Below are 27,161 nucleotides of genomic sequence, written 5' to 3'. Positions count from 1 at the left end.
ACAACCCAATTGTATCATCAGTCAGTCTGTATTTCAAATATAGATTTACTCTTTAGCTTTGAATTTTTTAAAATGTTGTATGGGACATATGAATTAATTTAATCTGCAGTCACAGGAACCTGAATTGCTTTCTTTACTTCTCAAATGGAACAGTACTTGGGGCCTTCAACACTTAACAAATATACTCCACTTGCATAACAATTTCAGTATAAATTTTACAGACTAACAGTAATTAAGAACAGTCAAATTTATTCAGAAAGCACATTTATTTGCATTACATTCAAAGTCTCTACTTTAAAAAATTAAACATGGGGTACAATTTTGACCAAATGTGGAGCATTTCTAACCATGCTTTGCATCTTCACACCATTTCATTAGTATTTCTTACTTTTGTCTGGAATTATAAAAATTTTCAATAAAAGATTTCATTGGCAAAACATTCTCTCTCTCTCTCTTGCTTAATGTCACTGTGCATACCGGTTTCATTAGATCACATATTGTTAGCATTCTGTCCAAGATAAACAACTGCATTTCTTAAAATTACAAACGCTACTGGAATTTTGTTTAAAACATTTAAAATGTAAAATAACAGATCATTCCAGTTATTTTCTAATTGGAATTTTATTTAATATCATAACTTCTAAAAGCTAGCTCTAGGGTTGATGTGCGATATAAAAAGTTTTGGTGAGAGATACGGAATTACATTCCGAGTAACTAAACCGAAGAACATAGCAGCCATGAAAGATTAAATGAGTGTGTACTAACATGCTTATGACATTAGCAAATTGCTTTTTGATTTTGGTTTTATGCTTTATGACATTAATAAACTACCGTTTAGCATGAACATGAAACAAGAATGCCTCAAGAACGTGCAATTGCAAATTATAGTAACCAACAGTTTATGCTAAATGCATCTGCTCAGCACTCAGTGGTTGCTGAGAAATTAACACCGACACAGAAACATAAAATCAGGTCACAATGACCTGTTTCGGCTATAAAGATCATTTTAGATAAGGCGTAGATCATTATTTTTCAGATAAAAAATTACTAACATCAAATGTAATTAATCAAAATTGATGTTTGGTAAAAAAAAAATGCTTTACAGGTGAAACAAAGTTGGTATATCAATGTTTCTGTATAAAATGCCTATAATTGCATAAAAATTAAAAATCATCATTAAATTTGTATCATAAAATTAACTGCAATGGTAATAATAATAAACCGTGACTGTATCACAGAAATAGTTAAAAATGTGTATGGTCCCAAAACTCATCATAAGGACATAAAATCTCAAAATCAAATTTAGCAAACACATACATGTTGTCCAGCGCAATGAAAACTATGCATTTCCAGTGTCTGACTGCTTCTTAATAAAGTTGTTTAGCATTCATAACGCTGAACCATAACAATTACTTAGGATAGACTTTAGCTAATACAGAAAAGATTTCATCAATTACATTATTCATCGGTCCACAGTCGTTTAGACACATACGGTTTGCATAATGTTTCCTTTCTGTCGACCCTGGTAAATAATTTCCAATTGGAAATTACAAAACTGTTTATCACAGCTTAGTTTCAAGCTGCAACAGCCACGCCGATTGATTACTTTGGCGTAAGTTAACTATTATTAATTACAACTCAACAAATTATCGGTTGGTTTGTTTCCATTTGATTTTTAAAAAACAAGTCAGATCAGCCTCTGATAATTTCATAAATTGAGGGGAATTTTTTTTATGTGCCTCTGCTGTGTGACAATTTAATTTTAGATCTTGTCTCCATGACAACAACCTTGCCCAACACTGACCTGGCTCAAGAGTTTAATTAAACAATTCCAAACACTTTGCTTGTTGTGATGCCTTGATAGTATCAATAAATAATTTCCTCGATTGCAGACAGCTCCAGTTACCTAGCGGTTAGAGCGTCCGCCTCGGATGCAGGAGGTCGTGGGTTCAATACCCGGCCGAGTCATACCAGAGACTTAAAAAATGGTACTAACAGCTGCCTCGCTTGGCATTCAGCATTAAGAGGTTAGTGTTAGGACTGGTCGGCCTGGTGTCAGAATAATGTGACTGGGTGAGACATCATACTATGTGTCTGCAGCATGATGCTCCAGTGCTAGACATCACTATAAACTGTCACACTGCAGACATCATAGTGATGACTGAAAAATTATTAAAGCTATATTAAAAATCCAAATCACACACACATCTACATATAGATTGGAATATGCCTGCTAGATATTTATATTCAGTTTGTAGGTCTGCATAACATTTATATTCAATCTGCAATATAAGCCTGTTAGACATTTCAGGGTTCAAACAGAATTCTGAATGATAAATTCAGAGACTTTTCCCAAACTTTCAAAGACCACAAACAGATTTCCAACACCAATTTACCCCAACATTTTTCATACAAGTTCTATTATGAGAAAACAATGAATGCGAAATGCTACAAGATTGTTTAATGATTAAATAAAGCAGAATGGGTCATCAAAGAAAGAAACCAGGAAAAGTCGACTACATCTGAATCGAACAAACTTAGGCAATTTTATTTGTGACTATGGAAAGAAATTAAATTGCTTGGGTTTATTTCAATTATCAAAGACATCTAAAGACCTCAGGGTAATCTGCTCGATTTTCCCAAACTTTCATGGCCTTGAAAATGCTACCTCAGTTTTCATAAACTGTCAAAAATCTTGCAAGGCCGTATGAACCCAGCATTTATATTCATTTTGTGGCACAATTCTGAAAGATATTTATATTCAGTTTACAATAAAAGTATGTAAGGCCTTGATAGGCAGTTCGCAATATATGACACATTATATTTATATGACGCAATATATTCAGTTTGTATTGCGGGTCTGCATGACATCGATATTCAGTTTAAAGTACAAGCCTGTTAGACATTTATATTCAATTTACAATACAAGTCTGTAAGACATTTATAGGCAGTTTACGATACAAGTCTGTAAGACATTTATAGGAAGTTTGTAATATATCTATACCACATCTATATTCAGTTTGCAACACAAATCTGTTAGAAATTTATGCACTAATCTTTTAGCTGTTGTTGTTATAGGGTTTAACGCCATTTTTCAGCACATGGCGACCAGTATTAATGGCGGAGGAAGAACCTACCGGCAAGCTAATCTTTTAGTAAACAAACTATTATGAAAAATTATGTCATTATATAAATTTTACCCACAAGTTTGCTCTATCATGAAAACTTGCCACTGTCCTACACTTTGGTCAGAACGTTTTATATATCCTCAAATTAATAATGTATATCGCCATACATTACGAAAGCAGACAAAAACGGGACTGTTTCATAGATAGGAAAATATCTAAACACTCAGAGATTTTCTATGAAAGGGCCTATTTTCAGTTTTCAAAGAATATAGTTAGCTCAAAAACAGTCACAATCTATCAGGTGTTATAAGGTTTAAATTCTCTCCCATGACTATACTGACATGTACAATTAGCATGTAAAACATAATTTCTTGCGTTGTAGCTAAATATAGAGTGAATGATGGAGAGGGTGTCATATTTAAGATCAATGCATGAAATCTGAAGAACGTTCTTGGTCGGAGAATACTTGAAGACATTAAGCGTCCAATTCAAATGCATTTGTTTACACTGAATTCATTCACTTCCTCTCCAAATCCTTCCCCTGTAATCATGAACCTGATAATTAACTCACAATAACACATTTTAAAAATGTCTACTTTTACTTGGACAATTGAATTAAAAATCTAAAATCTATTAAAATCCTCAAACATTGTACCCTCCTTTCCTAATTTTATACAATGTCAGTTGTGATCGGCCGTTTCCGATTTTGAGGTTTCTTGTTAGGTTCAATTTCTTAGTTCAGAAAGTTGCAAAATAGTTTATCTTGTGTGAGGTTATGAGCAAAAATCCCTCAATATTCTGTATTTGACTCAACACATGCATCAAATGTAGGCTCATGCTCCACATTGTTGTTTTCTTGCATTTCCGAGTACTGTGGCATGTCAAATGTGGCAGTCGTGTCAAAAAAGTTGAAAGGCTTCAGCACAAAGCCGCTCTCCACACGTATGGTCATAGGAAGGTCTTCTGACGTCGGAACGTGGAGGAAACCGACTGTAACCCAGTTGACAACATCCTCGTTGACAATGGACTCGTTATCCAGCATAAGGTCGAGATAACCTTTTGGATTATCCATCCGGTTGATGTCATAGATAGAGCTAAGGTACTGTTCTTCCTCTTTCCGCTTAGTAACGGTCACGTGATACTTGGTAAAGGATAAGGCTTTCATGGCTGGGTGGACTTCCGGAAGAGATTGGGCGGCTGAAAAAGAGAGATAAGTGTTAATTGTAAAGAGTAGACAAGCGCATGAAAGTTATGTACCAGTCGTATTAGAAAAGAAAATCCAGAGTACCATACTACAATTCAACGCGCTTTGACATCATATGTACCAATTATGTCGAGTACAAAAACAGTACAATTTATAGTTTTGTCTTCAGGACTGTTATGATGATAGTCTGTTTCTAATAACTACTTTCCAAACCAGCAAAAGTTCGCTTAAATCGTCTTTTGGATAGATAATGCTTCATTATCATAGAAAATTTGCAATGAAAAGGAACTCTTAAGACACTGTAGAGGTTAAAATTGTGCATGAAACAGTGAGGTATGATCGTAAAGTGTATGCAGTTATGGATTGAAAGAGAACAAAGAATACTAATCCCATCGAATATACTTCTTAACAAGTTGACGTTTATTTAACCGACTCTAATTATTTAAAACTAGAACAGTACTAATGTTCAACAACCATATATATATATATATATATATATATATATATATGATCACCCGCTTCATACAGCCATAATGTCTTGGCACTGACGAGTTTGTATTCAAAAGTACCCCGCAAGAACAAACACCCCTCTAATACAACCAGCATTTTAGTACAAAAATGTAAAATGTTCCCCTCATTAGCAGCCATTTTTTTTCAAATGTATCCAGAACCAATAATTAATTTATATTGTGACAGAAGATAAGCAATCAGATTATCTCTATCTTCGATACACGTCTCCCGATGTAAAGTTTCTCTTATTGTTGACTAAAGTACATGTAACAGTAAGACTAATATTGTATCATTGTTTATAAAAGCCAACATTTACAGGAAATGGGCTCTGTTATGATGGTTTTGGGCTTCACGTCTGTCGAGTTCTTCTCTTTAATGATTAAAACTGGACATAATTGTCAAAATCATAACAGTAAAAATAGATTTTTTGCATGAACACACAAACAGAAAGTAACCTTGACCTTGAACAAAATGGTACCAGACAAAGACAGAAAAATCAGACGACAACACATTTATCACTTACTTTACGAAGAAAGCATTTCATCCATGCGACAAAAGTTTCCATTGCATAATTAAATCGCACAGAGCAAGATCCAAATAAATTATTACCAAACATGTCATCACGTAAACGGAGACAGTATTTTAGAAGTCACTTATTCTACTCGAAGACATTGGTTGAGGTGTGGAGGGGTGACTTGCCGAAAAATTTTATGTAGAAAAGACCTGAATAAAACAATTTTATCTTGGAAAGACTCGAATAAATGTCATAACCCATAAGGAGGTTATTAAGGCGCAGTGGGAAAATGGAGCAAATGGAAAGTCAATTATATATGTACCAAGATTAAAATGACGTTTTTGTATTATTTTGCAATGTGCATGACAACACTACCCGCTCACATGTCATACTTACGCCAAGAATAAGAACTATTAATGTATATTCAGTTGAAATAAGTCTCTTATTATACAGGGTTCATACTGAACTATGAATGATAAATTCAAAGACTTTTCCCAAACTTTCAAAGACCACAAACAAATTTCCATGACCTATTTTTGCTAACATTGTGTATACAGGTTATATGAAAAAACAACGAATGCCAAATACTACAATATTGTTTACTGATTAAAGTCAAACTGTAATTAATTTCCAAAAATAGCATTATAATGATCTGGAAGATAGGTTAACATTTGTTATTTTTTCAGAAATATGTAACATACGTGTCAGATTTAATACAAAATAAATTGTTGTCTTAACAGACATCAGCACTGCTTTAAATGCATTATTATATTTGCTTTTTTTTTCTCTGCAATCATTTTGGAAAGAGATGCCACCACTGTCATCTTTTCCTCTGCTCTTCTGCTAAGAGCATTTGACTCTGTGACAAGCACAATGAGTCCTTTTAACTCTGCTTTCTGTACAGAGGAAGCATGTAGGCTGGCAATGTCAGCTTCAAGATGCAGCTTTTTGTCTTTAAGTTCTTCCACTTCATCCAAGGCTAACTCCCGTTTCTTTCCTTTTTGGTTTTCCTTCTCATCCTTCTCCTCTGCTTTCTTCTTATCCAGATAGGCATGGTACTTATGTCTTGCAGAGGAGGCATATGTCATCATTTCATTGCTAATGACGATTTCCAAAGGTCCACCTGCTTTTCTCATTGTGTCAATGATTAGCCTTTGAGCTCTGAGGCTTTCTCTGCTGAGGTTCTCAACAGATACCTGATTGTTGACAGAAAATCCTCTCTCCACTCTTGCCTGCCCATGTGACAACATTTTCTGGAGAACATTCCAAAGTTCAACATATTCATTTCTTTTAGAAAGGACAGAATAAAACACTTCATCAAGGCTGTCATCTGTTCTACTGAAGCATTTCAAGGGATGATTGTCCAATTGGATAACTTCATCCACTAATTTTCCGTACTGAGTCAATATTAAATCACATCGGGACGGTCTCTCTAAACACCCCAAGACTCTCCAAGAACACCCCAATATTACATATATTGGCACCATAGCTCTCATAAACGTACTAAGAAGCGAAAAAAAGCAAAAACACATACGGACATTGTTACCATCAATGATTAATAGTATTGGTTGATGTCCCTATTTCCAATAACCTACGGAAACTAACTCTTATGCATCAAATCTCTTTAATTTTATAATATTATTAAACAATTTCCTTATTTGATGGCTATGCACCATACTTCTCTCATTTATTTTGTTATACACTGTTTATATACAAATTTTAATTTTAAATCATGCATTAACATTTTTGACAGAGACGTTTAGAATACATGACCAAAGAGTGTTACAAGCTCCACGCGAGTGATTTCCCTTGATTTTATGTCGCCGTGAAGGAAAGTCGCTCTGTAATTCCTTTCGATTTTAGATCAATGTCGTGCTTGATATATCAGATGTAATTTATCTAAACTGACTGATTATACAGGCCATTTAATGATTGGTACAGTCACATAGACAATTAATTATCAATAATAACTCACAAACCACCAAGTCGTTTAATTCTCAGTATGAATTACTCTGTCTCAATAGCAAATCCAGAGGACATGCCAAATATATTACCCAAATTACAGACTGATTAAAAGAAGAAAAACGATAAAACACACATAACTGGTTTATTTTAGAAGTTATTAATGCTTTCGCAAGCATAGTAATAGAATATACAAGGTAGATTTTCATCGTTTTAAAATTTAATATTGCAAATTTCTAGCTGAAATCAGAAAGAATATATATGAGCTATCGAATTTACATTTATTTTTACCAAAATAACTTTCCAATGTTTCCATAAAGAAAATATAAAATTAACTTTTAGTAAATCAAGCCATTATCAACACTATCAAACAACAATGCATATTTATTGACTACTGAGTTCTCTAGCAAATCGTGCTTTCTTCGCATTATATTTACAAAACAAATTGCATAAAGAGTTATTGACGAGTAAAACGATGGTATAACGTATCAAAGAGTTGTCGGAAACAGTACAAACGATCATCCGATATGTATTGATCCTGTCCTTCTGTGTTTAGTGAGACCCCATCGGGACTCTACTCCTCTTCCTGTTTAATGAATCTAAATGAAAACAAATAACTTCATGATGTATGAAAGTAATTTTTAATTCGGTTTTACATACTAGTAAGAAACGCTATTTAGACACAAATTACCATTTAAAAAATGGCTTCTGAAAAAGTTAAATAAAATATAGGGGTACAAACAAACGGGAATGTATAGTCAGACTATAGATACACAAATCAATTTCGGCAATGTGATTTAAAAAAAAAAATTGTTTATACCACTGGGGAAAAAGGTCGAGGGTCGGCAATGAGAAACGGGGACATACAGTCAACTGGAAACACATTTTCTCATTTTTTTTTTAATTTGCCAAATCAAATGACTTGACTTCCTACAGTTAAAGCTTCACAGCACACGTTAACGCCTTTTTTTTTTTTTTTACTCGCAATTCAAGAACAACAACTCTTGCTTAACTTAACTATAGTGTAGGCAAGCGCACTTTGAAACTGTTTATCCGTGAATTGAATTTATTACAATTGATGTTTCTATATTAAACCAAGGAACATTATTATGTAGAACAAAATTTTCGAAAATGATTTTTGTCCCTCAAACGTGTTAAATAAACCGACGGTATAAGTAAATTTAAACGATCCCTCTTTTGCCATATCTCCCAAACCATCAAACTAAACAATATCTTATTTTATACCCGAAAAGTAACGAGTTACCATTATTTTGCCCAAAACTACCAATAACTTGTACTTCTGCATCTTTGTTCCACTAAATGAACAGTATGTAGTTACTAATTTGCAACTTACCTTTGGCATGACTTGTAAGGGCTCCTTTGATCGTCTTTTTACACAATGTACAAAGCGCCTTTCGTTTACATAATTTATCCTTTTGCAGCCATTCCTTGTATTTCTCTTGTTCAAGCCAGATATCGTTGAAAGAGCAAAGACCTGGCATTTTTAAACACTGAAGATGTAAATCGACTGAACAAATTTTGAATCCTCCAGCGTAATACTTTCGCGCACTTTCTACGTAGAGAGAATTAGTGTAATGAACATTTTGATTGGCCAAAGCTGATGGACTCGTCCAATCAAATTGAACGATTCGTCAAAAGAAAGAAGCCAGGAAAACCAGCTACATCCGAAGCTAACGACCTTAGGCAATTTTATTTGTATCTTCCTTTGATGAAGGGTGTAGCCGTCTTGCTTTGATGAAGAGTGCATGTGTTATTGAAGTCGCCGCCGAGGCCAACTTTGGATGGCCAAACAAAGCCTCTTCTGTTATTGCGGCGGCAATGAGACTGAACGGGTCATCAAAAGAACGAAACCAGGATAACTAGATTACATCCGAATCTAACAACCTCGGATAATTTTATTTGTGATTCTGGAAAGAAATTACAAATTTTGGGGTTGATTTCAATTTTCAAAGACTTTTAAAGACCTCAGGGTAATATGCTCGATTTTCCCAAACTTTCAAGGCCTTGAAAATGCTACCTCATTTTTCCCAAACTTTCAAAGACCTTCAAAGACCGTACGAACCCTGTTGTAACAAGAAGAACCTTTTAATAAGGAAGTTAATTTTAAACAAAGATATTAAATGATATATTTAATGCTTTGAAATATGCAGCTTTCTTACTACATATATTAGATAAACTCTTTACAAAAAATTTAGCCCCTCCCCCTCTGGAAAGGCCACTTTTCTGGTGTAGGAGGGGTGGCTGTATGTTTCTAGCGATTTACACCATTTTTGCCTCCTTTAAACAAAAAGTTTTTGAAAAGCTGGAATAAATAAAACAATCCCAATCTACGGCGATAGATAATTTAGTCCTTATGATAGGTTTCAAATAAGAAATTACAAACAATGATGTGCCTTTGATGTGATGTCTGTGTGCTTTTATGTGTATGAGTGTGTTGTTTTGTGCTTTGGTGTGTGTCAGAGAGAGAGAGAGAGAGAGATAAACATCTCTCCCTGACTGAATCATCACATGATCAAACTAACTTAAATTCAAAAAAAGTACAAGAACATTATTTGGAAATGTATCAGCCATTTGATAATCACATACAAAGTCGAGTTCGGTGTATTTCTGTTTTACCTCTTTATTCAAAGCCATCTAGAAACAAAAACCCCATTAAATGTCTTCTTGGATCAAACAAATTCCTTACTTGAATTTTCAGAAAGCAATTTTTCATGTGCACTTATGGAAGCATAGCTGTCAATCCGATGATGAGTTTAAATTGATTTTGAGCAATGCCAAATCCGATGATGCAATATTAAATCTGAATCAATACCACTGTCCTATAAAGATATATCACTGGTATTAGACATGTACTCATATAATGGCAATGGTTGATGAATGCCATGAAAAGGGAAATAACTTTTGATAAAAGTTCATATTATCCTAATAACTGGCATGTCATCTAAATGTATGCAATGGGAAATAGACTGTTTACTTTCGAGGCAGACCAAATATATAAATTTTTGTACATAATCAGATTCTCTTAAAAAACATTTGTCTCTCCCCACTGATACCAACCATGCCCAAGACATTCACAACAAAGACACTGGTAAACTTTGCCAAGAAAAATTGCGTAACTTAATAAAGAGAAGTTGAATCATTAGCGTCTTTGAATTTTGGATAAAAGTGTTTTAGGACAAAGTACAACGAAACCGATGATAGCACACATTTGATGACATGCTATAAATTAACTGCCATTTTGTTAAAAATATTTGTCTTTTTATATTGGCCTGTAGGTAATGTGCTGACTTATAATACTGCTACAAATTTATTATAAGGAGACTGTTAAAAGTACGACTTTAAAGTAAAAGAACATTGAAGTAATAAAATTATTCTTTGAATGGACAATGCATTTTTGTGAGTGTGTGTGTGTGTGTGTGTGTGTGTGTGTGTATATATATATATATATAAATTCCATATGCAACATATAATTCTCTCAAGAGGCCATATATGTCATGTTTCTTATCTGACCACTGAACAAAATCTGAAAGTGGGCTGATCATTATTTATGAAACAAGAAAAGATTTTTACCTGTAGAGAGTGAGACTATTTGGTAACCCCTTTTGACTCCCCACTTGTTCCTCATGTTTTCATTGACCACGACGAAAAGCTTCTGGTTATCATAGTTCAGCCGAAATCCAGCCTCTCTCCTTATAGTCTCGTATTCCACATACTTGGTTTGATTGTAGATAAAATATGGAGGGACCTGCGTGATATTTGACTGTGTCCTTAAAGCGTCCAATATGTCACCTGCCTTCCAGTGAACCACTTCAAAGGAATTATTGGAGTCAATGACATCCATGTCCACTTTAAACCCAAACATATGATCGTGAATGGGTCCTGTCTGATAATCAGAGACACGGTAACCAAATGCATCTCTTGTTTTGTCTCCATTTACATGAGGGTTATGCTCATCCCAAAAACTTGCCTGAATGTAGCCAGATGCTTTTGCATTAGTGTATAATTTTCCATCTATGTAAAACTTAAAATCAAATGTGTAATCATAGTTGCCAATGGCAACAGGCACGCGCACAACAAGATGTCTGTTTCTCATTCCACCAGCAAAGTTTGGACTAAAATGGCGCCATAGAGCTTCCTGTCCATCCTCTTCAAAAACACATATTGATTTTATTTCGAATGCTTTTTGAGAAAATGAATGCCAATATGAAGTATTGAGTACAGCTGCATAACTAGGACAGTCAATGTCACGTAAAATTGTAGCATCATCTCCCATTATACCATATGTAGCATCCATATAGATAATTCCATTCTGAGCTGATGCATCCATTGCATATGCTAAAGCAATATCATTCACTGCAAGCTCATATGCAATTCGGTTGCCCTTAAACCGGATGTCAAAGAGAGCAGGACCCTTAAGCTGACCCCCACTGATATGGAAGCTCCAATGCATCCATTTGACTTGGGTACCGCTAATGCTGAATCTTGGCCCCTGCGGCATATAGGTCCTGGACCCTGGTCGGTCAGCATATTCTCTAAGGGGCAAAGAATGATCTCTTTCAGAGAATGGCCTATTCCGTAACGTATTGCGATATCCCACTGGAAGTCTGACTTTCCGGACGGTGCTGCCATTGTACTCGGCCACAAGATCAGACACAGTTCGGTACGGACCCTGGTTTAAGTAATAATAGGAGTGAGAGTACCAGTCTGATGTATTAGTGCCAGGATTATGGACTGTGCCGCTCAGAGGAAGGAGGTTGATCAAATCTGAATCTTGAATCGTTTGCAACCTTTTGAATCCAACAACAAATCTGGAAAACAGATTAGTTATTTCAAATATATAAGACGCTTAAAAAATAGGTGCCTGTCATGCAGTATATAGTTTTAGCTGGAGGCCTTATAGAAGTTCCTTTAGCCTGGAAGAGAATATAGCTTTGAATATTGAAATCTTACGCCGTGGTTTATCTACCCACCATTCAAATACACACCCAAATGTTACATTTTTTTAAAAAACATTTTAAAACTAGAAGTCCAGGACTCCCATTTTCACTAAAAATAAACAGGAGTCCCACCAGCAGAAGTTGCAGTCCCCTACCAGAAGCATATTGGGCATACCTGAAATGGCTAAATGACCAGACGAGTAGAACCAGTGGTTGCCATCGAGTTTAATTTTGTAACTTCTTTACACCATTGACATATAACTCTTGTTTATGCACAACATAATAGAACTGAAGTGTATGAAAATTATATAATACAGGCACTGTAAGAAATATAGGATACATGAATAAATGCATTTATTCTCTTTCTCTCACTCTTTCTCTCAAAAATGCCACTTTTCATTAGTAATATTTTATAACATCAACTTGTAACTAAAATAACATCAATACTTAATTAAAATATTTAAACAATATTTGGCTATCTCTGTGGGGGCTACTCATGGGCTAGAATCTGAACACAAAGACTAATTCCCGATTGGTACTAGGCGTATCCCATCATTACAGTGCATACTGGGATGATTCCAGCTTAAGTAGAATTGGCATTAGGTTGATTCCAGCGTTTGAGTATATTCTGGGCTGATCACATCTTCAAGTAAATCTATGTTAGGCTGATCCCAGCATGATTGTTTATTCTGGGCTAATCCCAGCTCCAGTAAAATCTGTGCTGGGCTGATAATTTATGAGTGTCCGATTGGAGAAAAAATGCTAGGCTGATATCAGCTCAATATGAAAGACTGATTTACAATTGGTGCTAGGCTGAGGGCCAATTCCAGCTCAGCTAGATTTGGTGCTATGCTGTTCCCAGCTCAGTGTGAATGATTGATTCCCAGTGTATTACAGTGCATTCTGGGGTTAAGGGCTGACGCCAGCTCAATTAGAATTGGTGCTAGGCTGATCCCAGCATTCAAGTATATTCTAGGCTGATCCCATCTTTAAGTAAATCAATGGTAGGCTGATCATTTACATTATTAGTATTGCATACGAGTGTCCGATTGGGGAAAACTATTCTATACCATGGCAGCCCCATGCGCACGAATAGGACACAACTGTATGGTGTATCCATTAATCGGTGGTGATGGGTGGGGGTGGCGGGCTAGTACAAATCCCTATGAAAAGTTTGATTCCATTTTATGTACCTTTGAAAAGCCAGAGAACTGATTGATCATCTGGTACTATATATGATGCAATGTTACGTAATATTATCTAATGTAGTTAGTTCTTTTTGAATTCAGCTGCTGAAAGCCCCATGAAGACAGCAAGCAAGAGGCTAACAACAAACTTCTGCATAATTCCCTGTCTGCCTCTCATTTTCAAGGTACATGTACAACACCTCTATCCCAGTGTTAGCCACTGACTAAGCCTTATAATTTGGTATTACATCATCTTACCACACCACCAGTTCCTCCCTTAATGTCATTATCTTATCACACCACACCACCAATTCCTCCCTTAATGTCATTATCTTACCACACCACACCACCAATTCCTCCCTTAATGTCATTATCTTACCACACCACACCAACAATTCCTCCCTTAATGTCATTATCTGAGAAACCACATTGCAACACTGACAGTGTGTACCTACAATAACTCAAGATCATCTAGTTGTGCATAAACTACAATTTAATAAATTACCATTTTGTCCATTATAGTGAATTACGTCAGGGCAAGTAAACATATTACTCCATGCACCAAGCTAAGCATTACAGTGTTCCACATGAAATATCAGCCTAACTTCTAGCACACTGTTGAATTTCATTACAATATTTGCCAATTTGCCTACCCCCCCAATTTCCAAACAGCATTTTTTCTAACTCTTAGCATGCCTTGATTTTGAGGTCACATGCACTGCTTATTCGGCTACACTTGAAAATGAACACAGTAATGAACGTTAAAGTTGTTCCTTTGAGGCACTTTTACACAAAAGTACATCACAAGGACTTTCTGCCTCTGAATTCAGTCATTGTAAATATCAGTACATTTTCCCACCACTCTGCAGCTAGTCAAGTCTTTGAACTTGCCACCAAGATATTGGGTCATGTTCTTCAGATGTACTCTTACAACATTTCTCATTGTAAATATCAGCAAAGCTAAAATGATTATTTGATCAGCACATTTTCCCACTTCCCAGATGGTTGAAGCAGGACTAGCAAGTCCTTGAATTTGCAGTCCGGCCACAGGGGTTCGTTACAAAGAAAATATAGAGTATCTGTCCATGAATCACAGATTAGAACTCTGCTTGATCCATGGATCCCTTGATTCATGGACAGATACTCCAAATTTTCTTGTAACAAACCCTTGTGCTCTGTCAAATGTGTGCGTACAGAGGACTCCTGTATAAGTGATTTTCTGCATCCCAGGTTTAAAAAATTGCTTACAAATACGCATGCTTAAGCTTTTCTGAGACTTCTGCAGTATTGTTATCGAACTGGTGGAGCTTTCATAGTCCAAAGATGAGGTAACTGTTATTCGTGTAAGATAAAACAGTTTGTACAGCAATGGCTGGCAACATTTTCAAAAAGTTAAGTCGAGTGAAGAATGTGACAGTTAAGATGCCTTTATATTTTGCTATATATGTACAAAGGCTTTTAAAAAAAAACATCATGGCCATATGTGCAAAAAACAAGTACTGGTAAGGCATGCTGGGTTGCCAGAAATTGATGATCGAAGGTCCACAAAAGCTGGCAGATTTGAATGCAGGGTTGCAAAAACATGCTTCGGAACAAGACATAGCAGTGAAAGTGCAACTTGAGTCTGTACATTGGCTAAGTGTAAAAGACATCCGTTGTTTTAAAATACAAATCTCTTAATTTAATACATGAATTAGCGGCTGAAGAAATTGATGCCATTGGCATTTAAAAAAGTTCTGCTAATTATTAAAACCTGGCTCTATCAAACGACGTTGAGGATAGTCATACGTGACATGCAAAATTCGTCATTTGTGACAGCAATGGCAGATAAAGCACTGACATAGCCAACAATAAATGCCTAGCCATATATGCTCAGATTATGTCCGATGACATAAAACCTTCAACATTTTTAACAAATATAGAATGTTCAGATGCTTCTAGCAAGGGAATTGCCTAATTGGCTTTAGTCACATTATATAACTAATAATATTTTCGATGTGTATTTAAACAAGTATTTTTTAAAACTAATGAAAACTGATCATGGGATTTGTTGATAAAACAGTCTTATGTAGAGTTGATTCGACTTTTCACGTTGTTACTGACAAACATCCCAATTGACGCTTTGGAGATTTGTCGCAGTGACAAATAAACATTATTATCTATGGCGATAGAATCTATATGCCTTTAAAAAATATGTATCTTGACATGTTTTCGATTATTGTTTATATTTGTTATATAAATACATGGAAATTTTGATGTAGAAATTCATCAAGTGGAAAAATCTGTTTATTGTGTATTGAATTTTAATCTTTCTTTTTAAACTGTACTTTTAGCATAGTATAGGCTACATCATGCGGAGGTATGTTGTACATATGTGTCTTTCCAAGAAAAAACAGAGGTAATGACCCGTACTGGCCTGGGTGGGTATCGAATCCCCATACATTTGGATTATAAGTCCAGCGCTTTAACAACTGAGCTATCATGGCTGCTGAGGTTTAGAGTGACTTCGGAGTTATGTTCACATTTATTGGAATGATTGAGACACATGTAGCCAGTCTGTTACAACTTGAGGCAATTTAAAAGTAATGTTATTAATATACCGTATTTATACTTCTTTGGAAACCTCGCAGCACTCGTACCACTATAACCTCCACCCCTTTAACAATAGTAACAGTCTTTTGTTAAGTGCGTTTCGTGGATCAGCCATGTAGTTTCCTGACATTCTTATTTTTCTTAGGACAAGGTTTCATTCAAGCTGTTGCTGATCTCCAAACGGCCCTTTGAATTTATCGTAACATGCGATAAACACAGGTATGTGTCCAACAATGGTTAATATGTATTACGGAAAAATCTGCATGCAATAATTAGTTCTATAACTATGTGATATCACACCTGGACACGAACATACTGCTACTGGTTTCTGGGTTGATTTGCCACAATCAACTTGAAACTAAACCCATGAGATGCTACCAAACAGTACAGATCATAATGGGGGCACCCGAGTGGCAGAGTGGTCTAAAGCACTCACAATTACATATCACTGTCACCTCACCTCTGTCTGCATGGGTTCGAGTTTTGGGCTCGGACAATGTGAGTATAGGAAAAAGTTTGCTGGTAGCTTCTCATGGGTCTGTAGTTCATTCCAGGGTTTTCCTTGGTCTTTCCTCCACCATTAATAGTGCCGCCATGTATAGACCATCTTATGCTAAAAAATGGCATCAAACCCTATAACAGCGACAACAACAGATCATAATGACAGTCTGTCCAGTCCCATGGAATGCCACCAGTCAAAGACCAACCTCAGGACGGATCAACACAGAGTGAACACGGAACGAAAAATAAATTCTGCACTTAAACACACCACTGGGAATTTATTCTCAGAATGAAATTTAGCCTCGTCCTTCCCTATTATTATCTTCCTTTTTGGTCATGGATATCATGTACATGGTAGGTACTTTATTATATAGGGGCGATCTACAGATAGTATGTACCTGAGAATTACAGGTGTAAGGTCGTGTTGTTTGCAACATGCACAGTAATGAGAATGTTAGCATACCTCTATGTTACTTTCATGTACTGTGACTAAAATTTCTCTGGATATCATCCATTAGAAACTACATGATCAAAGCACACAGCTAATGAAAATGGCTGATCCGATGTGGTCGAAAAATCAAACCTGGAAAGGACACTATCATTAGAAGTTACTAAAAATAGGAAAAATAATTCTGCCAGACAAGACAATATTAGCTTCTGAATGTGCAGATAATGAATTACAAAATATATAAAAATTAGTAAAAAGTTTTTACGTTTTATCTCTGAAGTCTAAGAAATGAAATGACTAAGTGGATCTAGTTATTGTTTTTATAGGTGCACATCTGAAACAAGGCCAAGCTGTATAGTCTCTAACACAAATTTCATTGATATCATACACCCAAACAGAGGAAATTGAAAGTTATTTTAACAATGCTTAATGATGTACAAGGTCTTTTTAAAAAGCAAGTATAACCAGTGAGGAAAACCAGGGATATTTTTCTTCTAAAAAAAATATAAACCTATGGAAAATAGGAAAATGGACAGTGCCACTATATTTTGTAACGAGTCACTGAAATATATCATTGGGAGAACAACTGATATGGCCACAGTGGTTACAAATAAAGAATTTATATAGTTCTTATAGTTTTACAATGCATTACTATACAACATTATAAAAAAATACATACCATGGGAATATAAGACCTTCATGTCATTATGTTTTTTTTTGTTATTGGTGTTGTCTAATGTTGTAAAGCACTTAGAGCTTCTAAAGATTAGGCGCTGTACAAAGTCCTCATTATTATTATTATTATCAATATTATTTATCAATATTATTATTATCAATATTATTTATCAATATTATTATTATCAATGTTATTAATCATTATAGAAAGGGAAACCATATGATGCTAAAAGCACAGTAAACTCCAATATCTGTTGTCAACATTACTTTGATCTGAAATCCTACATGTGAAAAATTAGTTACCTACTTCTAATTGGCTATTATTATCATTATTATTATTATTAGTAGTAGTAGTAGTAGCAGTAGTAGAAGCAGCTGTAGCAGTAGTTGTTGAAATAATATTCCCACACACCTCTTTTATCTTTCATTTTTTGAAAACTCAAGAAAGTCTACCATTAACAGATAATATCATTTCTACAAGTGAGTAATTTTTATCTACGTGCGATTATTCAGTGTACCTATGTGCTTACTTAACGAAGTTTTTGTATTAATGTTATACTGTAATGGTCCTTGAGATAATTCAAACGAAAGTAGCAATTTTCATCTTGAACAGAAAGTAGCTACCTAGTACTGCATGGTTGCAATACAGCAAAACAAATCCCTCAATGAAATTTTAATCAAGTAAATGAGTATCGTACAAGAAGAGAAGATCATTTACTTTAGTCTTATTATTCGAGATCTATAGCAAATTTCATCAATACCAATGCGGAGTTAATTATTTATTGGGACAATATACTTCAGCTTTGTTTCTCTGGTTTCTGAAAGCACTCTGACATACATGCCAACCCCTGGTGAGGACAAAGAGTAATTCAAGAAGAAAAAGAGTAATCCACATATGATACAAATTCAATAAGCATTTGTACAAAATGATTTTTTTTAACCCCTATCGTCTTTAAAAGGCTATTATTGCTTCAAGTTTTCATACGAAGCACTTTTAGATTAGCAACAGACTCGTGTTGCATTTCAAAATACTTTGTACCAGTTGAGACCATGAATGTTTTGCACACCAGTAGAACACTAAGCACATTCCTCCCTCGATAACTCGTCCACATCAGGGTCCAAAAACACAAACCCCACTAAAGTGCATGAGTTACCGAGAAACCTCCAAAAATCCTGGTAGACATCCATAAAACTGCTGGGTTGGGGGGTGACTGGGCTGTTTAAAGTCAAGAAAAATTGTCAGTAAAGCTCCTTTTCTGATGAAGTTGTTTGTTATTCTCTATAAATTTATTTTCAAAATGTCCAGAAAGATCGATAACATGATTGGAACTAGTTTCAACAACCAAACATGGTTCGCGAAAACAATCGTGTATTACATCATGGCTTTTTGTTTTGCTGATTAGTCTGGTTCCCAGAATGATGCACAGTAGTATTTTGCGAAAGTAGGAGTCTACAAAGCAGGGAACCATACTAACTGTTGATACACTAGCAAACAAGATTTACTTGTATCAAAAACGCGAGACAATCATCCACATCAAAACAAAATTTTTGTATTTTTCAATTAGATAAATATTGATGCCATGGTTTCATTGCAAGTATTAGTGAAACTTCTTATCATCCTTGTGGATATCTATATGTGCAAATTCAGAATTCTCTGGAACTTGTTCCCACAATGGTCCGGATCTGTGAAACTAAGCTGTTTATTTTACGAAGTACTCATTTTGCTTGGTTGCCTTGCTATCTTTAATCACTGTTATGACTGAGTAGGTGAATTTAACGTAATTTAATTAGATTACGTACAGAATCAAATTTATCAGTGTTCGATTGATCAAGTGAAATGAGTTACCCGACGTACGACCGGAGCTGCTGTTTCTTAAGCACGTAGGATTTGCATGCCTTTTAACTTTTTAATTTTACCTCCAAAAAAGGTAATTAATGTGACAATATAAAAGGAGGCCTGCTTTTTATCTAGTGCCACAATACAACAAATGCTTCCACTAGTATGACATGAAACACGGTGGGCACTTAACCAAATTCTTAAAGAAACACTCACAGACAGCTGTTACATGTTACATTTAATTACAAGAGAACATGTTGCATTTATAATGATTACACTTAAAAGAAACTAAAAGATAGAACTAGATCACAAATTTGAATTGATAATTATTTTTATTTAATTGGTATTTATTTATGAAAGAAATGTCTCCACTAGGCATAAGTGACATTTTCAATGATTGAAATGTCCTTGAATAATGTAAATTGTGGTGCAATAAGAACGTTGTTTGAAAAGAAAATGTAGCAAATTATACAACTTATTAAAAGTTGATATTTCATGATGTTGATTACAATTTTCAGGTACTATCTACCATTTTTGATGATAAAACGAGCAATACATATCAAAGTTTCCATTATCAATTTTCATCATGATTTTCTTAAAGTTCAATAAAAAATGGGATCTACGCCTGACCCCACATTATAAGCGTGTTTGTGAGTTATCTGGGCATGAGTAACAACGTACTAGATTACTGAGTAATTTACAAAAGAGTTGGTTTAAATTTAACAAAAGATCTTCAAAATTATATATTGTTGCATAAACAAGGACTGAATTTTCGGCAAAATCAACTTGTCTTCTTGTAGTTCAATAAACTAACATCCAAACTTGTAGTGATACATGGGCTCTTATCGTTTCTTAATATATAATAACAGGGATGACAATTTCCCATTTCTCCTGCATTATATTTAAGATCTGAAACCACTTCAAGCTACATGTCACTTCGTAATAGTTTCGTGCCAAAGTTCAGCGCAGAGATTTGACATTTTTATAATCCGTGTTTCCTCCAAATATTCCAACCCCCATTTTTCACATTTAGACATTTAGGATGGAGTGTGGGGTCAGAGCAATTATATATAAAATATTTGGAATTTGCCACCACCATAAAATAGCTTACCAGCAGGCCAATCAAATTTAAACAATGTTATATCGACACATGCCTGCATGAAATCGATACAAAAATTATTTATTTTCTCAAAAATGGCAAGTATAATATTTGTTAATCTGCTGACAGACTAGACAAAACGGGGCATAAATGAAACCTGACCGGGTACTCACCATTTGCTTTAATAATCACATGACTTCACAACTCTCGAACAACAACATTAGAAGTCCAATAGTCACATGATATCAACAACAAACTCCTTTTTAATGTCATTGTACAAAATTTCAATTGTATAAAGTCTGATACCATTTGTAAAAACCAGAAAGAATATATAATTCTTAACATTTTTATTTCGAGAACAACTACAAGAATCTTGGCCAGTCTGATTCATCAAGCAGAGTAGTCTGGTTCCCTGACTCGTATGCTCCCAGAGTAAGAGATAGAGTAAGAGAGCACATGTCAACATGGTAGTCACGTGAGACAACAAAAATCTGAAAGTAGGTCTCAAAATAAATATAGAGAATTTGTGCTCTTTTGTTTTTATATTTTTATTACAACCAGCATACGACTTTCATTTAATTTTTTTCTACAATATCTGAAAATGACAGTTGTGAGATTCTGTGTGATCGTGCAACTATCAATCGAAATCGCTAGTACCAGCTCAAATTTCATCTACGCATTAGTTTTATTGTCTTTCAGCAGATTAAAGACGATTTTATTAAGTGCAATTTGTGAGAAAATAAATAATTATCATATCAATTTTATCTAGGTATAACTTGATTTAACAACGTTTAAGTTTGCTAGCCCATCTGCTAAGTGCTATGCTTTAATGCCACAATGTTCTCTTGTGATGCTAGACTAGTTTTCATACCTTCCACTGATAAAAAAAAAATACGGATCTCGAACTGTCTGTGAAACAAAGTCTACTACACGAATCTAATCTACTGTGCAGTAGAATTGTCTCAACAAATATATTTATGACAAGCACCCAAATGATCCATACTGCAACCTCCTAATAAATCTGGTTAGAACTCGATAAATGTAATTCACGATCAGTTTAGTTATGACTCGATTACGTAATTGTTTCAGGCATTAAGTTGTGGACGAAAATTCCTTGGGTTTTCCAGACTTTCGTCAATATTTGCCAAATTCAAGAACTTTTCACGGCTGGATTTTTTAAAAATAACATCTCACAACTTTTTTCCGAAATTCCTGGTAGTGTGGGAACCATGCTTTTAATTATTGCGTCATTTAGCTTGGAAATAAGATGAAAAATTTCAACTGTCAACATAAGTACATTGTCAGGTAGAATGCCAATTTGATAGTTCAGGCATTCTCCTTATAATTTACTGGCAGCCTTTCGTGCAGCAAGATGCATCAAATGACAGACAACCTGATAGGTACATTGATGGAGACATTTCTTAAAATAAAGAATGCAACTCCTTTATGAGTTCCAGTCATCACTGACACATACAGGTCTGCCAATTTATATCACGTTTATTCAAAACAATTTATATCACGTTTATTCAAAACAATTTATATCACGTTTATTCATGCAAATTGAAAATGTTCTCTACAGTGGAATTTACTGTTAATTTTGGTAATCACATAAGAAAACTGACTTTGCCATTTTCATTGTTAAAGTATCTTACACAAACCGAGCACAACTTTTTATCATCATAATTACTACTCCTGGTTGTGGCAATACTAAACGACCTAATTTTCATAGCATCTGCAATTTTATCTTCAGCTAAACATGAACAATATTAGATGATTTTAATCCTGCACATGTATTCGGCAACTGATCACATGACCAACGTAGTCTACTACCGCTAGGGGTAGTCCGTATTCTGCTAAGAACTCTGTAATTAACACCTCTGCATTTATAACATTCATGTCTACAATTGTTTTACTGTAAAAAAGTTACCTTAGTACTAGAGTTAGTATAATTCAAGATTTCTTTAGTTTTCAAGTGTTGTTCCACATCAAATTTACCAACTGCTCTGGTGGCCAAGAGGGTAGAGCATCCGCCTCGGATGCGGGAGTTTGTGGGTTTGATTCCTGGCAAAGTCATACCAGAAATTGTTTGAAAAGTATTTTTGCTCTAGAACAAGCAGACTTTAATAAATCTGACTACTTTTAACGCCAAATATCCTACAGACTGGTTCTGTACCTAACATGAATTAGAATCTGCAAGTTAAGATTAAAAACCACTGTTCTCTCCTAACTTAGCCATACAGATGCTATAAATTGATCCTGATGTCAAAGGTTTGAAAGTAGAAACCAGCAAGTTTCTTGGAAATAGGGTAGCCGCTATAAACAGAACATAATACTGTTAGGAAACTGCATGCAAGCCTACGATATCGTAGTTATGTAGAAACGGTCTTTTCTAAAATACTAGCTATGGGATTAATGGGATGTTAATAACAACGAGAAAAACAATTATCAGTTTTTCTTGGGGGGGGGGGGGGGGGAGGGGGATATACTGAAATCGCATAATCCATATACGCTTACGCATAATGATTATGTCTAAAGTATAATGGTTGGCATACATACTCTGATACCCGGATCCCACCATTCCAGCATTCTTTTAGTGTAGCCCCGTTTACAGCATGTGAGTCATCACAATATAACCACTGTTTGTATGTACATACTAATGTTGTCATACATCTAGAGTTCTCAACTTTGTACCTGTTATTATTGTAGGGTTTAACGCCATTTCTCAGCACACGATAGGCTATACATGGTGGCCAGTATTAATGGTGGAGGAAGAACCTGGGAAAACCCTTGAAAGAACCACCAACCCATGAGAAGCTAGTGGCAAGCTTTCTCACATATCCCCATTGGCTAAATCCGAGACTCGAACCCATGCTGACAGAGGTGAGATGGCAGTGATCTGTAACGGAGAGCGCATTAGACTGCTCAGCCACTCAGAGCCCCCAATTTGTACCTAATTGTAAGGATACAATACGTAATATTGCATATCATCACATAACATTACTAATGGCAGAATGATATCCATATAATAAATATTGACAATTTGTTTCATATAATGTACAAAGGAAAGCTCATGTTTTACTGGCATTGCTTAATTCTGATGTTTTGACTTTTGCATTCCATATTAAAGTTCTTTTTCTCGGTAAATCAAGACAGACAGTGAAAGTATTTAGCTGGTCTACAATATAACTACACATCGGTACACAAACTGGCGAATGCTATGAGCTACGCAAAAACGTTAATGATGCATTTTGATCTTGTACTTAAGTCATCAATTTTACAAAAGCTTCAATGGCATCAACAGAAGTCTTCATTCATAACTGATCCAATTCGACGAGATGGTTCATCATAATAAATTGATGCATAAATATTTTAAAAGCACAGATGTCCTTTTTTAATATATAACCACTTTTGTATGTTGTATGGTTTAGGAAAACTATTGAAAACCCAGCAGAAATGTAATTAGGTACATAAAGACATTCACAAAAGATAACTGCATCACAGGCACTTCAACTAGAATATGGTAGATGTATAGCAATAGATTATATAATTTCAAAATAGATATATATGACTGTGTTATTACCGCGTTTCCCTCTCTTCTTCCTTCAAGCCAGGAGGACCCATGAAAAAGTAGATGAATAAATCATCTGGGAAAGTGGCACCGTCAAAACTCTCCCTCATTAAGGATTCTAAGACCTTCATATCACCATACAGAAGATGGTACAGTGCTGCCACCTCTACGCCATCATATGGTCTGCTGTTAAAGTGAATCTCACCAGGATTAGTCAACGGGATAACAGTGGCATTGGAAGAAGATTCTAAAGGCCCTACTTTGTATTCCATGATATCAGGTACTTGTTCTGCACCCCTCTGAATGTGTACCCTGGCATAGCGTCCAGGTTTCATTCCGTTATGGTAAAGATATTTAATGGCGTCTTCCTTTCTTGGAGGAAGCAGATACATGTACAGAATGAAGCTTTCCTTTAAGGACCTTGGTGTATCGTCCACTGTAGTAATGTAACGTCTTTGCCGTAGAATGTCAGATACCAGTTTCATTTCATTGACCGTCAAAGGAGCAAAGACAGTGGATTCATAGGGAGTATCATCTTTTGGATTTCTGTTAGGACACTGCCCAATATTATTTTGAGGAGTTGTGGTTTGTGTCTTATTATCAGTACCAGTTTTAGCACCAGTGCCTTGCGTAGACTGAATTTGACACGAAGTGGTGCATGTGGTGCCATGATAGGCATAAATTCCAATCAGAATTCCGCCCACAAGACCCACAACAAACACAAACAAATGGGAACAAAAAGTGAAACACTTAGAAGTTGTTTGTTCTGCATGGTTCACATGGTATTTTCTTGAAGAATTTGTACTTTTATCACTTTCATCGAATTCTGGAGTGTCGGCCATCGTTTATTCAAAGAATCCTGAAAAATAAGATTAGAAATAGAAAGTTGTATCTGTGGCAAAATCAAATATAATGGACATCAATTACTATCCTCAAAATGCACAAGCTATGAATTAAAAAACATTCCACCTTCCCGTTTACATGCTAATAACAACTAGAGTTTTTTAAATCAATAATATTGTTCCAGATATGTTTTCCAATTTCAGTTGTGTAGTGCATTCTTTTATTGCAAAATGCACTACATCAAACCATGTCTATTTCCTGCATTGCATAACCTTCATCTAATCTGAATATTTTGCTCATGTGGGCAAGCTTTTGGTCACATAATAAAGATGCCAGACATCAGATGATTAGAATCGTCTAAGAAGCATCTCTCTATTTCGGTAGATGTTGCAAAAATAGCAAATTTCATTCATGGTGTATATTCAGCTTCAAGATTTATCTTTAATCGTATCCAGGCCGGACTTGACCTTGAGACTCCACAGAAATGGGCTGGACTTGGGGTCAATTGGACATTGAGACTCCACAGAAACAGAAAGATAGTGTCGGTTCTGAGGAGACGAATCAATCTCCAAAATTTGTTACAAAATGTTAGGAAGAGTGGAAAAGTGAACTAAGAATTCTGTGATGTATATCCTTGATAGCTGAAATAATATATAACCTTCATATTTGTACGGGTATAGTTTTGCATATAAAATTATTTGAGCAGTTGAACCTTTCAACAGCCAAGTAGGGCGATTGAACTTGAAAACATTGAGATTGAGACCTAAAATCCCGAGTTTTTCATGGTATTTTTAAAGCTGTTTTCATTAAATAATGATCGATCTTCCTGGTCCAATATGCACGAAATTTGCAAAGAGTCTCACCGTTTCTCTTTGTTATGTGTCCTATTTTCATATTCTGGCCAGCTATGGTCAAACTGCACAATAGCTAAAGATTAATCTTAAATAAACAAGAAAGCCAGTGCAACTAATTACAAGTTAATCCTTATCCATACAACTATTTTGTGAAAACAATTGGTCCTCTGCAGTAATTCAAAGAAACCACATTCTACACTATTGTGTTACAAGGGCCCCAAGTAGTCTAAAGCACTCTCCGCTACAGATCACTGCCATCTCACCTCTGTCTGCGTGGGTTCGAGTTTTGGATTCGGCTAACGTGGGTAGCTTCTCGTGGGTCAGTGGTTCTTCCTCCACCATTAACTCTTTACCTTCTGCAAGTACTTGCTGCCCTGGCTACTAAGCCTGACTAGCAGCCTGCCTTCTAGCAACAGTTTGTAGGCTGAACCCCAGAGCATCATAATAGCTGCCTGAGTGAGAACTTCTTGAGTCATTTACATGTTGTCTACATTTTCTGTATCAATTTTGTCCTATGCAAACTATGTAATTTAATGTAAAATAAAATTTTAAACACTTACCAATGTTTTGTGCAACTCATTTCCACCAACAAGTACTTATAAAATGTATATTAGATTACTTTTCTCACCAGTATTTTGCCCACCAATGTGTGGACTATTTTATTGCAGATTTAGTAATTTGGTATGATACGGACTTTAGCAAAAGAAATCTATCTCCCTTGCATTTTCTGCTAAAATAAATGCTGGCCCTGAAACTGCTGTAAAGTTGTCCACATTTACCTGTATCACGTGTTCCGACCAGATTTGATTGTCTCGCGTTTCATCCTCGGATTCAGATAAATCTGAAATGTCAGGTGTCGAAACAGGACTTGTACTAATGTCCAATCCTTCATCTTGAATCTGGTTAAAATCAATATCATCACTTTCAAATCCCTCAAAACTTCCATCAGAATCGTCGTTGGAATACATGAATGTTGACATTTTGTTTTACTGTCACCACTGACCTCGTTTTCAACAGAATTTCCTGCTTGTATGCTGTAAAACTACTAATAGATTATGTTCATCATTTTATGTAAGGACTATTTTCATTGGCTAAATATTATAAAAGAGAACGGATGTTTGTAATTTCATCAAATACAAAGCTTTAATATGAAATGTGTATATGCGCCTCTGGGGTTTCCCAACTCTTGGCTGGAAATGCATGTATGAGCCAGCCAGGACAGAGAAAGTATTATTAGTAGCTTGTATATGCATCTCTGGGATTACAAGGCTATTTTATGGT

At 35.3% G+C, this 27,161-nt stretch overlaps 1 protein-coding gene across 1 annotated transcript; it reads right to left on the bottom strand.

Moving 5' to 3' along the window:
* Nucleotides 1-232: 232 nt before the first annotated feature.
* On the bottom strand, nucleotides 233-26,881 carry LOC149792463 (diamine oxidase [copper-containing]-like). The gene is made up of 4 exons (XM_089971046.1): nucleotides 26,660-26,881; nucleotides 24,196-25,042; nucleotides 10,910-12,147; nucleotides 233-4,325 (listed from the first exon to the last, which is right to left on the bottom strand). Exons 2-4 carry the CDS (start codon nucleotides 25,023-25,025, stop codon nucleotides 3,919-3,921), a joined length of 2,475 nt encoding a protein of 824 aa, XP_089827172.1. The 5' UTR covers nucleotides 25,026-25,042; nucleotides 26,660-26,881; the 3' UTR covers nucleotides 233-3,918.
* Nucleotides 26,882-27,161: the final 280 nt, after the last annotated feature.

The sequence above is a fragment of the Sinohyriopsis cumingii genome, chromosome 9 (genome assembly GCF_028554795.1).
Source record: "Sinohyriopsis cumingii isolate HCF-2022 chromosome 9, ASM2855479v2, whole genome shotgun sequence".
Classification (NCBI taxonomy): Eukaryota; Metazoa; Mollusca; class Bivalvia; order Unionida; family Unionidae; genus Sinohyriopsis; species Sinohyriopsis cumingii.
Note: the sequence above shows the minus strand (reverse complement) of the source record. Positions and strands in the feature narration are given on the sequence as shown.